Source organism: Pteropus vampyrus, unplaced genomic scaffold (genome assembly GCF_000151845.1).
Source record: "Pteropus vampyrus isolate Shadow unplaced genomic scaffold, Pvam_2.0 Scaffold80, whole genome shotgun sequence".
In the NCBI taxonomy this organism is placed as follows: domain Eukaryota; kingdom Metazoa; phylum Chordata; class Mammalia; order Chiroptera; family Pteropodidae; genus Pteropus; species Pteropus vampyrus.
The window spans coordinates 3,032,269-3,049,256 of record NW_011888861.1 but is presented as its reverse complement, the minus strand read 5'-3'; the positions used below and the strand labels follow the sequence as shown (position 1 = coordinate 3,049,256).

The window sequence follows — 16,988 nt, the reverse complement described above, 5'->3', positions numbered from 1 at the left end:
AGGATATAGAGTCCAGGAAACAGGTATACCATATAAGGGGATGGGGAAGAGAAATCCCTAGAATGATTTTTATTCATCTTCAGTGCAGGCGAAAGCAGATCCCAGATTACAGATGTAAAGCAGAGCTACGGAACAATCATGCAGTCAGAGTAATTCTCTAGAAGAGAAATCTCTGAGAAGATAGAACTAATAGAATTCTAGATGTGTTTGGCTCTGTTGAAAGGAGACTTACAACACAGTGTGGAGAAGAGTTTGGAGAAAAGTATATAGAAAACTGAGAAGCTGAAAAACATGGCTCTAGGAAAACAGGGTGTGCAAAAAAAAAAAAGAAAAATAATCTTAGTATACCTAATGACTCAGCTGTAAATAGTCATAATTGTGTTAACACTAATTATTGGTCACACAAAAATGATGTAACATTACTGGGAGGATGGAATAAAAGGAAATACACATGTATGTACTGGTGGGAGTGGGACAAGAAAAAGGTAAACCCTCATGTTTTAGGTGGGAACTCAATAGATAATGCCTAAAACTGAAGAAAACAAACAAGTCATAGAGGTATAACCATGTTACTTAGAGATGGGGAAGTAATTACTAAAAGAAACAACTAAAATAATTGAAAATGGTTGACTCTCGAGACAAAGAGTGGAAGGGGGTCAGTCAGGAGACTGCTGTGTTTTTGTCATAAGCCTTATAGAACTGTCAACTGTTTATATTCTGTGCATGTTTGGCTTTGATAAAAATAAAAATTAAATGTTAAAAAGGGAAAAGTGAGGAGGAAATTCAAATAAGAAAAAAAAAGACAAACAAGGATAAGTTCTACTTCCCATTATAAAGAAACTCAAAAGAGAATACTCAAAAATTAATGCAAAACAAGGAATTAAGATTAATCTCAAGTATCATTTCCTAAAACATTTAAAGAGAAAGTTGCGAAATTCTATTTTCCTCCATTTTTTTCCCCATCCATTTTCACATTCTAGTCAACTGTTGGTGTTTATCTTCTATAAGCTATGTAGGATATAGGGGACCTCAACTCATGATTGACTTCTACTTGAGTAGAATGACTGGAAAATCTGGAGGCCAAGTTTGAGCTGTGTCATCAAACCCAGTCACTTGATTTTCCAGCTGTGTATCTTGCTTCTTTTTGCTTCTTGTCTAATTCTTAGAACATTTTATGTCAGGCCATCTTGCCATTTTTCCCTCTTCCACTGGCTTCCTGATCCAAACTCATTAGTCTGTCCACCTGGCCTTGACTCATTCCTTACTCTAACCTTGCTGCCTGCGTTTGCTTTGACTGCCCTATCCATTTCCTCTACTTAATTCTTATTTTCTGGCTCTTACCTCCTCCTCAAAACTGGCTAAATCCATTTTGAAAAACCAAGGCAAATGGAACTGCCTGGGAAGAATTTGGAAAATCTGCAGCTCTGTTCCTTCTTCATTCTTGAGAGCCAGGACAGCAGCTGAAGGCATATGTGGGGAGAAGGGTGCGCGCGCGTGTGTGTGCGTGCGTGCGTGCGTGCGTGTGTGTGTGTGTGTGTGTGTGTGTATGTGTTTTGGGAGAAGAGGGTACAGCTATCTTGGACCCTGTCATTTTCCCTGGGAATACTAACATTTATAATTTTGCCATCCTGGTGTATTCTTTATTTGTTATTCCATTTTTCCTAGAAAATTCCAAAATTTTTAACCCAGAGACATCTTTCCAGCTTCCTTGCATGAGTCGTATTTTGACCTCTTAAGAGGCTGTAGCAAGACTGCAGTTCACGGTGATTTTACATGAAGTGACATCTGATTTGCTTTTAGACTGCATTCCACACCAGTCTGCCCAGCCCTGCAGTTTATGGGCTAACTCCTGTTGTCTTTCAACATATGGGGCACTATTAGATAGTGTGCGTTTGGGTCTTTTCCGGGAGGCTGATTAAGCCACAGTCAGGAATAGCCATCCTGCGTGTGAAATGAAACAGCTCTGGAGCTGCTCAGTGCTTTTCTGTTGGGGGATAGGGTGTTTGCTAACAAAGCAAACACATTTTTTTTTTCTAACATGGGCTAGGTCTATGGTGGTAACATTTGACAAGTTTAGTAACAGGGAACATAGATGACTGTGAACAGATGGGCAACTATTAAAAGATTCGAGGGGCTTTTATCATTTCTCAAATGGCCTTCACCCACCTACAGGATACCCGGCTCCCTTGCAAGCTTACGTAATGGATTCAATTAATTTTCTTCTTCCTTTTCTTTTTTTTTCGATTGCAATGGAAGCAGAAGCTCTGACGTTAAGAGGAAAAGAATAGATGAGAAACTTCTAATTTTGAATCCTCTTGGGATTAGATGCTGATTTCAGCCATGCAGAGAACACTGCCCCATATTTTGAAAGAGTAGCTGCTGGCTGTTTTAGAGGAGATGACTTTCCAAAATAGCCAGTGAACTCCCCCATCCATATCTGATGACCATCTGACATTTGGATGCAGAATTACAGAACTATCCACGTGTTTTGATAAGTATAACCTTGCTTTTAAAAAAGGCAGTGGCAAGTCATCATTACATTTAAGCTCAAAACTAATGGACTACAAAACACAAAAGAGAAATGCACTGCCTAGTTCCCAGAAGAAATAGAAAATATTTACACATCTTAGAGCAATAAAATTTACCCACGCTCTGGGGCAGTGCTCTCTCTGATGCAGGAGTGTGCCAGTTCTCTGTGGCTCAGAACGATGCTTGGAAAGTTCACAAGGGTGAGAAATAGACACTGAGATGAGGCCTGTTTTACTCTCTCTGGGGCAGCAGCCTGATTTTGCCAAGAGCAGTCGCAGTTGGTATGGTCAGAGTTATGGTACCTATCAGCTGGATCTCATGAACCTGGACAAATGAGACTGGGTTCTCTTAATAACATTACGTTCCAGGGGCAGTAATTTTAAGGTACTTACCTTAGATACATTCGGTGTAGCTATCTAAGATCTGTTTGGAAGCAGGAAGGATGGATAGATACACAACCCCACTATTATCCCCAATTCCTTACTTGGCTTCAAACTCAATTTATCTCAGCCAAGAGTGCTCAGTAACTGAAGATCTCTGTCTCCAAAAATCATCCCACCTAGAGCTAAATTTTACGTAAAAATAACCAGCAGCAAAGGGAAGTGACCAATTTTAATATTTTAAGTTAAAATCTCCACCATTTGAAATAATTGCAATTTAAAATAATTTAGCAACAGAAACACAGAAGCAAACTAATAATAGAAGACAATTCACTCTGTTGGCCTGCTAAATAATGCATAGTTTCACAAACTCATAGTTTTCCTGTGCTGGGCTGTTTAAATTAAGGTAATTGAGTAAATAAGGATTATGAGTGGATTTCATGTCCCCTGTAGAATTATACTTTAACAGAAGGAATTATTGAAAATAGTTAAAATATGCTCCTACTATTTATCAGGATAAAAGTTGACTGTATTAATTGTGAGATATATGTTACTGAACTTTTAAGTTAAGTGCTAGGCATGAGTTGGATCAACGCCCAAAGAAGCACCCAAGGAAACACTTGATAATGGCATTAAGAGATTGAATATTTGTATACTGCATAGGGGTCTTGTAAAAGTCATTGAACTGCATAGAAAATAAGCTAAATTTTTATTTTTTTATGTTCCAAGTTTTACTTTCTTTTGAATTCCACATAGTTTCCTGATGGGTAGAAATACTCTCTAGGTGATCAAAGCCCTTTCGAATAATTTTTATTTTCCTTTTTGCCACCTAAAGTTTGATGATGTCAGCCTGCTAATCCTGCCTGACACTCACATGGCCTCCATTTGTACCTGTGTTCTTCTAGAATGGCAGAGATGCAGGGACTGATGGAAAGATTGGAGCGGGCAGTCAGCCGACTGGAGTTGCTGTCTGCGGAGTCACACCAGCCTTCTGGGAACTGTGGGGAAATGAACGGTGTCAACGGAGGTAGGGCCACAAACGGTTGTTGTTACTGGTCTCTACGTGGTTCACTTCCTTTTGTCCCTTTCATTTATTTCTCAAGAAATATTTCTATCGACTTTCTTCGACTGCCCTACTCTTTCTTTTATATGTGACCATGACATTAACCAGATGCAAGCAATCCCTGAAAAAGAGAAGGGGGAAAAAGTTTCAACCCACAGTCCACAAAAATCAGTATCTCTGCCTGTTAAAAGCATAATCCATGTGCCAAATATCATTATTCTTTCATTTTAGTGTTTATACTGCTGTTCCACACTCAACGACTAAATATATTATCAAAAAAGAAACTAATGTTCTCAGTTAGAATGTAAATTGGAAGGAATTATCATTCTGTAGATTTTAATTTTAAAGAGAACAAGACATTAAATTTAAGAACTGCAGTTTTAAAGGAAGCCAGCCTGATGTGAACCCAGATATCACTTTAATGTTACATGATCACATCACGTTGTTTTACCTTTGTCTGTTCCTAACCAATATGCTTTTAAAATTATATGTGCATACCACACTTTAAAAAAAAAAGATTTAAAAAATTATAACATAAAAAGTTAACTATTTCTTTAAAACGATACCATGTATGGCGAACTTTCTAAATTATCTACAGTAATTTTTCCAATTCTTGTCTAAGGTTGCAGATTTAGCAAATGAAAATACAGGACATCCAGTTAAATTTGAATTTCAGATAAACTACTTTTTTTGGTATAAGTGTGTTCCAAATACTGTATGGGGTATATTGCATGGTATACATTTATTCTAAAAATTTTTTCATTGTTTATTTGAAATTCAAATTTAACTGGGCTATCTGTATTTAATCTAGCAACTCTATTCTTGTCTCACATTCATTTCCTCCTTATCTGACCCATTTTGAATCCTGTCACACTTTTAGGGGCTAAGAAAAGCCTTAGGAAAGAGGGGCCTTCAAACAAAGCTTTGACCAGGCAAGATCCACATTGGAGCTTCTAGAATTTCAGGCATATTTGGAGCTGTGCCTTGTATTACATGCCCTGGGACAGAAATTACTGTGTGAGCACAAATGCACAGGCTGGTTTTTTTTTCCCCCTGAACATAATGAAAATTAAAATGCTTTGAATGAATTGAAAGGGGATGTTATTTAAAGGAAGGCTGCCAGGGGCCTGTAAGTTTTTTCCGCATCAACTGAGACACATCTATGATTTCATTTTAAGCCTCTTTTTGTTAACTATATGGTTGGTCTATGAGATTCAGTAAACCTTATTTGTAAGAAAATATTTTTATGTTCTCTTCAGTAACTTTGTTTCCTTATGACTTTGGCATCCAGTGAACAAAACACATGTCTCTAAGATTGCCAACCACAAATATAAAACCCACGAATACATAAAATAAAATTTAAATCCAATTCCCAAGAGATTGTGTAATGTTGTTGTGTAAGGGGCTGGGGGGGGGGAACCTCCATACTTTGAATTTCATTTAAAGAGCTACGAGACTGCATTTTTAATTTTCTTTAATAAAAAAAAATCTAGGAAAATGAATAAGCCAAGCAAAATCAGAAGCCATAGTTAAATTACTTAAATATTTAAGCAAATATTTTCTAAAATAGCAAATCATTCCAAACCAGTTATTAAACTGAGGTTTTAAAACAACTTAGCTAGAAATTGATAATCCTACTTAAAATTAAGTAGGGTAATTAGTAAGTAGGATAATTAGTAAAATGTCTGAATCATAGCCATCCTTAAAACATTTGACTAATCCTAAATAACATTATTTCCATTTCTTATTAATTAGTAAGCTTTGGTAATTTTCTAAATTCTATTTTTAATAAAACCTTAGAGACAACTTCTCACTTTAAATATAAACATCATTACAATAATGCTATAACTAAAGTTAAGTTTTTTTTTCTTTTTATTTAAAAAGAAACTTAGAAGGAACTCAATCCATTACAAATCCATAATATTCACAGATCAAAGAACCACCTTCTAATGATACTTGTGTTATGATGTTTCAATGTGTTTTGTTTTCTTCCTGACAATCAGGTAAGTTTGACTCAGCAATGGAAGAAATATTTTTGCATGCCTTCCAAGTGACAGGTACTATGTTAAGTGCAAGGAAATCTAAGATGAATTATACATAGTCCTAATCCTCCAGAATTTTTGGTCTCCATGCATTGCTATACAGGGCCGAAAATGCCTTGACTGAGGGATGCTCAAAGGATGCAAGCTGGGGTGAAAGACAAGTTATTAAAGGCTACCTGGAGGAGGTGTGAGCAGAGCTGAGAGATGAAAGGAAATTGTAAAATATTTCCTTTTATCATTATACCTTCTTCTATGTAGAGGCTTGTCACATTTCTAAAATTTTCCACCACTTTATATACCCAGCAGAAACCTCTCAGGCCTTTTCCACAACAACAAACAGGTTTATCTGTTTCCAGATGGATCCATAAGACTCTTTGGGCTTGTACCCCTTTTATGTTCTGGAAGTTGGTACATACTGTATTTTGAACTTTAAGATAACTCAGCTTCAGTAGCCTTATTAGAAGTTAGACTAGGTACAGAGAGCTGTAAACAGCTGTTTTCATCACCCTTTGGGCCTGTGGAAATGGGCACTTGGAAAAGAGGGACAAAGAAGGGAACTTAATCTTACAGATTTATGAGTTGGATATTTCTATCCTATATGAGAAAGGGAATCCTAGGTTTTGATTTGTATTTTAATAGCCTGTAGTGTTGAGTTTCTCAATAATATCTTTCTCAGTATTAGGGACATAGGAAGTCCAGGGCTTCGATAAATTTTTTCTGTGAATTAAAAGGCAGGGAAAGAAATGCAGAGCACACCAGATTGAGCTGTTGTCTCTTCAGCTTTTACAGTTATTCAGCAGATCAAAACTCAATCTGTATCACCTCAGCAGTCATTTTCATGCCCACCATCACCACTTCTCCTATCCCGGAAGTGAAGAAGGAACAAAATAAGTAACATCAGCTTTCTTTTCCTACTTGCCTAGAGTCTATTATTACCTTTTAATTGTCCTGGATAACATTTGTAACTGGGCCGGTCGGTAAAAGAGAAAGTACACTTGGCTTTGGATTAAAAAGGCTTGGTTCCATTTTTGGATCTGCTCCTTATTTGACATGTGGCTTTGGTCAAGTCACATGCTTTTTACTAAACTACCAGGAACTAACAACGTATTCTTCTTCCAAAGGTGTGGCACCCTCGGTGGAAGCTTTTGATAAACTGATGAACGGTATGGTGGCTGAGTTTTTAAAGAAGAGTAGGATCCTTGCTGGTGACGTGGAGACTCATGTGAGTACTTTCCTCCCCTGTTCTACATGGAAAGGATCACTACTATTAAAAAAATAATAATAAATTGATTTAAAAAAAAAAACAAAGTAACAAGGGTTAGTAAGGATATTGAGAGATTGGAACCCTTGTGCACTGCTAGGGGGAATGTAAAATGGTACAGCCAATATGGAAAAGAGTATGGTGCTTCCTCAAAAAATTAGAGATAGAATTATCATACAATCCAGCAGTTTCCTCTCTCTCTAGATATATACCCAAAATAATTGAAAGCAGGATCTCGAAGAGATATTCATACCCCCACTCTCATAGCTGCGCTATTCGCAATTGCCCAAAATACGGAAGCAACCCAAGTGCCTGTGGACGGATGGATGGATAAGCAAAATGTGGTCTATACATACAAGGGAATATTACTCAGCAGTAAACAGGAAGGAAATTCTGACACATGCTACAATATGGATAAACTTTGAGGATATTATGCTAAGTGAAATAAGCTGGTCATAACAGGAAATACCGTGTGATTTCATTTATGTGAGGTACCTAGAGTAGTCAAAATCATAGAAACAGAAAATAGAATGGTGGTTAACAGGAGCGGGAGGAAAGAGAAATGGCAACTTATTTCGTGGATATAGAATTTTAGTTTTGCAATACAAAGTAAACTTGAAAAAAAATTCTGGAGCTCTGTTTATACAACATGAATATACTGAACACTACTGAACAACTGTACACTTAAAAGTAGTTAAGATGGTAAAGTTTGTGTTATGTGTATTTTGAAAAAAGTATAGCTTAAGAAAAACAAAGTTATAGAATTTGATAATCCATGAATCGGTAGAAACCTTTACTGATATCCAAGCCAGTTTTAGACACTTTTTTTACATTTTTTAATGTTTAGCATTCTCTCTATGGTTAGTCATTTTTTGAATGCATTTAGTGAAAATCAAAAATAATAGCCAAATTAAAAACCTAAAAGAAGTTTATTACCAGGTTCTTCTTGTTTATTTGTCTTTGTTTCTCACAGAGGATTGAATTCCAAATCCATCTGCTTATAGATTTCTCAGCAATGACACACTCCTGGCAAAAACATTTTCAGTACAGATTCAGAGAAATTCTGATTCTTGAATAAAGTTGTGGCTTGGGGTTAAAAAAAGTAAAAAAGGGATTCTCTTTTGCTCATTCCCAATTAGACATTATATGCAACATGCAACACTGGTCTTCCAGAGGATTTGGTGACTCAAGTTATACCAGAGGTTCCAGGATTGTAATTAAATAGGTGCTTATCTCATCACATTTGCAATGAATTTATTTGCCACATCTAAGAAAAATGAAGATTATTCTCATGACCTCTGTTTTTATTAAATATTCCTATTGAAATACCCATTGGCAAAAGAGGGGAAGTTCTGACATATATGAGTTTAAGAAAAGTTTGTAATAAAACATGTTCACTTCAAATATATCACAAAGCTCTGTAATTACTCTGGTCTGTTCTTGAGCTTAATGTTTTTGTTTACAAGAGACCACGTATGCAGTAAGATAGTGGCTGAGCTTCTTATATTCTAAGGCACAATAGCACCTGAAAGCTAACATACAAAATGGAATATTACCCCAATACACTAAAAGGGATTTTTTGAGTGATTGATGAATATTTACTTTCTTGAACACAGTGACAATAATTATTGTGTCATTATTAGTAGTATTAATTAATGTTGACATTGTGCTTCTGAGGTACACAGTATAACTCTTGTTAGTAATATCACAAAATTATATATAGAAATTTTTTACTGGAGAATGAAGCCTATAAATAAGTATATTTAATTTTATTTTTAAAATGTAGATTTTGCATACTAAGTCTCTTCAAATTGCTTAATAAACAGTTCCTTTAAATTCTTTTTAGGACAAAGTTGAGTTATAAATAAAGTGTAGCTTGATTTATATTAGATTTTTTCTTCTCTCTACTCATTAACCTGAAAGCAGTGTGAATCAAAAGAAATAATATTCTCAATAATGGATATATAATACTTTTTAAAAAAAATGAAGGAAGGCAGGAAGGGAGAGAGAGAAGGAAGGAAAGGGGAGAGAGAGAAAGAAAGAGAGAAGAAAAAGAGAGAAAAACACACCATCTGAAAGTTTAGACTCTGATTCTACAACACAAAGAAAAAGTACAGACAGCTATCATCCATCTGCCTATTATTTTAACATATTGAACAAGTAGTTTATTTTTTCTCTCTTATAGAACCATGTGTCATTGACATTAAGCTTGCAGCTGCTGCCTCTCACATAAGCCAGTAGTGGGGGGGGTTGAACTTTGTTCCAAGAACACACCTGTTGCCTAGAAAAAAACCCTCACATACCTGATTGTGTAGTATGGAAATCTGAGAATGACACAAATGTGCATCATGTTAAATCCTGTCCCTGTGTTTAAAAGCTATTTCACAGATACTAATAATGAATAAGGGCAGCCAAGCTATGATTTAACGTCTGTCTTGATGTGTTGGCTGCTTGTCGGGCTTAATTTACTGAACATTCAATAGTCTATTGACAAAACAGACCACAAAAAAAGGGGGAACTAATAGCTACAATTAGGAAGCTCTGCTGAACCGACCAACATAACAGGTTTAGCAAAGATTAGATCTTGTAAAGCCTTCTTATATGCAACATAAACCAAAGGGCTTATTTAAATTACTCTTAAACCTTGGAACACTGACACAGCTTGCACCCCTTTTAAGAGAGAATAAACAATGCATCATTTTATAATAGATGTTTAGAGTAAATATAGTCCTCAGTGTCACAGGAAAGGATCCTCTAGAAACTGGGCGTACGTAAAACCAAGCCCTTTGTCAGACATAATTTCTCCTTAAATGAACAAATGTGATTTTTTTTTTTACAAAGCTGTCCTGTGGTTTTTCATGGTATACGGATATACTAAATCTCAAGTCTATTTCTAAATGATTTGACAATCATGAAACAGCTGCAAATCATATAGCTCTTCCTAACTCAAACCCTTTTATAGAGTTTACATTTGAAATGTTTCTAGATGTCTGGAACATTTATTTCTTATTCTTGATTAAAATGGATAAAAAAGAAACACTTTCATATTGTTTAATAAGAATGACAGAACCATGATTTGAACAGAAGGGCAATAAATTCAACCGAGAAGTATAACACACTTAAGCATGGTATGATTAAACCGCACTGCACTATTGCATTCCCTGACTTTATAAGATAATTATTAAGATAATTATTGTAGCATCACTTTTGATGGGTCACCATCACTATTCTAGAGTTCCTAGTCCTTGTCATTTATTTAAACCATCTACAAAATGTTTTGTTCATTTTATACCATGCTGGCTTGGTAGAGTTCAAAGAATGGCAAAATAAGGAGTATTTTCCTCTGATTAGCATTGGCAGTTTGTATTTGGATTTTAGAGCTGGCTCTGCTTTTTTACAGCATGACCTTGAGTTAGTCCCTTAACCTGCTCAGTAATAAGGCTGGATGACCTCACTTCCCAGGGCCTTCTGGCTCTCACAACCTGTTTGAGTGACTCACCCGCTGTCTCAGCATTAAAGCATGAGGGGGCGATTTGGTTTCCAGTTGAAAAGCTTGTGATAAGGCAGCATTATCACCATTATAAAAAGCATCTTGGGCCACGCCAGGGAAAGTACCTCAATCATCTGAACATGTGAAGCAAGCAGAAGGCAACATGTCAGAAAAGGGATATACAGAACACTAAAGATAAAATTTCATCCTACTTTCCCATGATATATAAGGAAATCAGACTCCTTCGTCTAAAAAGACCTTGAGGTCTCCATGAGTCTGTCCTTCTTGGTCTTACAGGTTGTCTCTTCTACCTTCATGTGGAACTTACCTCTGGGATAATTAATACAATCTCTGCAATAAATAATACAAAAATATGTGTTTATTTTACTAATTCTATTTGTATTCTTCCTTTGATCTTAGAAAAAGTGGCCATTTGCATTTTTGGTGCTTTATAATCTGGGACTACGTAGAAACCCAGCTGCCCCTGCTAAGAAATATTATCAAAAGCACAAGTTTGGGATTGACTCAACAGAATAGCCCATTCTACACAGATCTCCTTCACCCTCTCACTCACCTTCAGACAAATCGGTCCTCCTATTAACTTCTGGTTTCCTGATAATTATCTTCATTTGAACATTTATTTTTATTATAACTAGACAAAGAATACCTTGGCAGTCTCAAACCCAAAGGATCTATATGTCTTTCACATTCTCCAAATGGCAGAGATCCAAAAAAAAATGACTGTGTAAAGAATTCTGCCTCTAGATTTCATACAGGCTTTGAATCTCCTTTCTTACTGTCTTAGCCAGCTACAATAGTCAGAATTATTAGAGAGAGAAATACCTTAGAAATTACACATTCCAATATACAGCCCCTTTTCTTTTACTTTCTTTGACTTCCTTCCTCCTTCTTTTCTTCCATCCATCCATCCATCTTTCTCTCCTTCTTTCGGCAGAGAAGGAAACTGCAAACTAGAGAAGTTAGGTGACATGTTAAATGGAGCACCACGTCTTGATGGCAGAGCCAGGAATCTCATCTCCAGAGTGTCAATCCATCGCATTGAGAGATGCCTGGTTGTGATTGGCTGGGCAGTTATGCCTCCCAACACCTTTGTCAGTAACTGGATCCCTAGTGAGAAGCAAGTGGCACTTACCTGCCCTCTGCACTCTCACTGTAACCATTCTCCTTACCAAATGTCCACAATATAAGGAAAGGTCATTATGACCGTTGGCTCAGGGACAAAAGCTGAGAGGGTGGAGCATTTCCGTAACTCGTGCCTTTCGTGTGTCTCCTCAGAGGAGTGCTGAGGGTCAGGGAGCATGGTGACCTCCAAGACAAATGAACTCTGCCCCTCATGGGTCTTCGCTTCTGCCCCATCGCATTGGCCTTGTCTCAGCCTGATCATCACTCACTCCGTTGTTGTTACCAAATTTGCAGAAGGTCATAGATAGATTAGTCTCTGTTATCATTCCTTCCCAAGAACGTGTAGAATTTTTATTCTCAGCATCGAACACATGCTTTACTACCAAACATATGCTTTGACTCACAGTCCATCTCCTGCTAAGTTGTTGGCCTTAGTTGGAATCTCTCGGGTTAAGATGATACCTGCCCTTTTGTTTCTTCCTGGACAGTATATGCTTTTGCTAAACTTTTGTCTGAGTGCTTTTCTTTCGGCTCTTTAAAGGAAAGCTTCTAAGAAAACCTATGGAGCCTATTTCTTTTTCTGTTCTTTATTCACTGGCATAAGCAAAATGGTAGATCCAAAATACACAGGCTTGCATTCTGAGTGCCCAGGCTGCTGTGGTTAGGGGTAAGTAAGCTGTGTTACCCACCAGCAGGCACCTCTTGACCTGCACCAGGGGGAAAATTAGATTATTGAGTTTCATATAAATGACTTTGCTCTAAGTAAAAGCACAGCAAGAATTTATAGCTCAGTCTATGTCAGGAGTTCCTGAGGGTAACCAGCAACTTTTCTCCAGAGATTTTTCTCCAGAACTACCCTTTCAGAGGATCATTTCCTGTGTCAGAATTTAGTCATGCTACCCAGTGCTGCAAAATGTGTCCTTTCCCTTTCCTTTGCCTGTTCCTTTTTTTTCCTAGCTTTCCCTTCTTTCTGAGACTATGGCAATAATTGGAACATTTGTTGTCATTTTCTACTTAGACTTCAGGATTATTTAATTGTTTGCCTGGAGGCTATTTCTGCATCTGAAAATTAATACATTGTAATGACCTGATTTCATTTAGATTATCTTGTTATTTCTATCCATGCACCCATCCCCACAAAAGATACGCACATGCATGTGCACCATTCACCTAAGAATTCCTCATTATGCTATATTAGCTACATATGAGAAAAAACAGTTTGGTCAAGGATATGGGAGCTCTGACTCGAGTCACTCCGAGTAAGAAATGTGTTTGCAGATTTGTTACTGTGCATAAGGCAAGTACAAAATATACTTTATCATCTTTAGTATTTTTGTTTTGTTTTGTTTTCTAGTTGTAGTTAGATTGTGGTTCAATATTATAAGTTTTAAAATGTGATATTATACATTTTATAACATATTGTAAGCCAGCTCTTTTTACTATATCAATATAAGATGTTTTGGTAATGTAAAAGAAAACAAGGCATTCAATGAATTAATAATTTATCACTCCTCTGCATTTGCAATAAAAATCCTTCCCCTTTCAGAAAACACTTTGCAAATAAGTATTTTAAATAGTAAGGTACTTGGAATGCTGATACTTTTGATTGCTTTAGTTAAAACAGCTTAATATTCAGAAAAAGTAGTATGATTTATCTTTTTTGGCCCACCTGTGGATTATTGAGGTTTATTTCAAGGTTCCAGAAGTATGCTGTTTTTCTCTGACCCTCTCAGTGTCTAGCACTGTGCTCATAGTAAGTGGTTAATAAATGTTTGCTAAATGAATGAACGAAAATGAATGTTTAATGAATGAATGAATGAATCAACTCCTTAATGCATTATTGAATCAATGAATGGATGAATTTGACAATTTGAATCAAGCAGTGTCCTAGACTAGCAGTTAAAATAAAAATCAAGGCCAGGTTTTAAGTAGTGAATTAGCAAGTGAAATATGGAGAAATATAGACTCGATAGATTTTTATCTCACACACACATACACACACACACACACAGAGAAGAGTCCTAAATTTGTCATAGCCCTGACAATTTATCTGGTACCTCCCTTGTCCTCTTCATTCTCATTCCTGTTTTGTAGTTAAGGAAAGTGAGCCATTGAAAGACTAGAGTTCTAAGGCAGCTGAAAAAAGCAAGATGAGAATTCATAAGTGATGTGAAAAATCATCAATAAATTGACATAGTCATTTCCAATAAAAATCCCATGAGCTCTTTCTGAGACAGGGTATTTTTCTGAAACTTACTGTATTTTAAAATGAAGGTCTCAATATATCCAAATACAGACAGTACCAAACTTTTCAATGGGGACTCCCACCCCAAAGTTCATTTGTAAAATAGTTCTTAGAAACTTGGAAGATATTTGCCCATAGACCTAATGTAAGCAATGAGCGGTTTGGTTCCTATGCAAAGGTACAGACAAGCATTACTCTGTGTGTAGTACATAGACCACCGCCGTCCACAGAATCTTTGCTAATGCTCTGTCACAAGGTAAGTACAGAAATTGTAAGACTTCAAAAACTTTGATAACAATCCAACAGAGCAATTTTAAGTCTGTTCTATCTAGTAATTTAAAAAACCAGGACTCGTGCTTTGTATGTCTGGTTTTTGTTTCATGTTTCTAGTGAGGCTCTTTATTTTACTAAAGTATTAGTCTGTGACAGATGAGAAATTAAAAAGAAAAACCTCACCAAAGGTTTTTTTGAACAGCACTTATGTAATGCGAAATGCTGGAAAACATCTTTCCACTATGCTTATAATGGATGCAAGGAAATAATAACATTAAATGAAACATAGTCATTTATTATGAATGCTGGTACCTGGAGGAGTGCGAGCTTAATTAGAGAAAGACAAAGAAATTGGTGGAGATTTCTATGCAGATTATGCTTACTTTCAGCTAATGTTGGGCCTGATTCCTTTCTACTTGTGCTACCTAACATAGAATTTCTCTTTTTCTTTATGAGTGGATATCACACTCCTTTGATTATATGGATTACTTTGGAATTCACAAAAGAGACACAAAAAGGCAAGAAAAGAGATTTGTCTAAGGATAATTGAGCAGTAATTGAAAGAAGAGAAGGCAAAGAGGACCTATATGCACTTAAAAAGATTCACCTTATTAAAAATGAGGTCTGAAACAGTACTCATCTAATTACTGACAGTGGTCATTTTTAGGGAGCTGACCACTAAGAGCTTTTACTTCCTAAACATCTATGTCTTTTGCTTTTTACAAATATGTGTTAACTGTTATCATCAGAAGAGAGGAAAAGGAACATTTGGTACTTAAAAAAATCTTTGAATCCAGATATTGCCTGGAAGGGAGTTCACTGAGCAGCAAAAGACAGAAGAGAAAATGCAGGCACCAGGTGGTATGGATCCCACACGGCTTGGCTGTAGGGCGTCTGCCTTAGTGGTCCAGGGTCCAAGCTACTTGCAGATTCATGGGGAGTAAGGGAACCAGTTTCAGCAAGGACTATTCACAGGTTGAGTATTTATAGTGAAATCTCAGTGTAGATGGATTGATGTTGGGTGGATACGGTTAATGAATGAACAAAATCTGGTTCATAGCTAAATTTTGTCATCGGTAGAGATCAACCTTTTTTCTCTGCCTTATTTTCATTTTCCATATCAGTAAGAGAGGCGATTGTAAAGAAGGGGAAAGAAAAAGAACTAGTATTTATTGAGAGCCTGTTATGTGTCAGGCACTTGGCCCACTGGTGAGAGACATTGCTTCACTTGATCATTAGGCAAACACTTGAGGTAGGTAACATTCGAGATGAAGAAGCCAAGCCTCAGAAAGCTAAGGTAACTCGCTTATGGTCATGCAGCTAGTAAGGGGTGAAGTTGAACTCTATCTAGGCCTATCTGAAGATCTAAAGCTTTCGGTTTCTCTACTATACCACCTGTTTTCCACCCATTTTAGTCCTTCATTATTGAGCAGTAGTTACTGAGCTTCTGTAGTAATAAAGGCCCTTCTATGTAGGAACCCACTGTCCTAGTCCTCAAGAACAATATTATCTACTTGGGGACACAAGGCATAGACACATGCATGACAGTCAAATAAGAGAATGGCTTAAATAACACAAGTGAAAGGACAGTGTTCAGTGTCACAGTGCATTCTAGAATCAGGAGTACCAGTTGTCTCTAATATTTCAGAGTGGTCTTAGAGTAGCCAAGTATTGTTTACTTGTATAGACCCAACATTCAGCAACCATGAAGAGTTCTGGCTTCCTAAGTCAAAAGATTTGGTTTAAAAGTGTTGATTAAAATGCTTTAGATTCCTTAAGTGTTAGAAAAACAAGTTAGAGATTTGGAAAGGGGCCAATCTGCCAAGTGTTTTGTAGCTATACAATGATTGAATATGAAAATGAAGTTAATTTAGGAGAATGGTTTCGTTCAGAATATAAAATCATAACAATATTCATACCTGTCAGAAAAGCAAATGGATTTAAACATACAGTAGTGGTTTTTTTCCTGTTCTCATGCCTTAAGAAATGCTCACTTTTTTTAACTCTTTCAAATCCTTGATCTTCTAAAATACAAATTGCAACAATTAATTACTTACAAGAGTTCTATGTTGGGTTTTTAAAATTATAGTGATTGGTTTTATATTACAGATTTTGCAAACTTTTTCTGAGCATTGTTTTTGTAATCTGCTTGCTCAAGTTAGACCATACTTTCTGAATCTCTTTCCTTGTCAGTAAGTCGTGGTCTACATTATCATTCATAATGACTGCATAGTATTTCATTGTATAGTTAAAACATAATTGATTTGCACAATCGAAATTGTGTATAGGTGAGATAAATATACGTATATGAATGCAGGGCTCAGATTAGGGTGAGACAAGCAAGTCCCCGGGATGTGACCCTAAGAGGGAGCACACCTGAACTCCTCAGCAGCCTCACCCTGGTCCCGGCCCTGTACGGATGGTAATCTAGTATTATTTATAATCATTTAAAAACTTAGTGACGTTTGATGTTTTTAGGTCTTCCCCTATTAGAAATGAAATTGCAGTGCATATTGTTGTACAGACATTATTTTATAATTGTACAATTATTTTCTCAAGGCA

The 16,988-nt window shown here is 36.5% G+C and overlaps 1 protein-coding gene across 4 annotated transcripts in view; it reads left to right on the top strand.

The window, feature by feature from the left end:
- The window catches only part of CAP2 (cyclase associated actin cytoskeleton regulatory protein 2), a 126,854-nt gene that overhangs the window by 18,045 nt on the left and 91,821 nt on the right, over positions 1-16,988 (top strand). For all 4 annotated transcript variants that reach the window (XM_011362854.1, XM_011362855.1, XM_011362857.1 and 1 more), the window contains exons 2-3: positions 3,815-3,936; positions 7,136-7,236. In XM_011362854.1, coding sequence (XP_011361156.1) covers positions 3,816-3,936; positions 7,136-7,236 — 222 coding nt within the window. In that variant the 5' untranslated portion in view covers position 3,815. The remainder of the gene's footprint in view (positions 1-3,814; positions 3,937-7,135; positions 7,237-16,988) is intronic.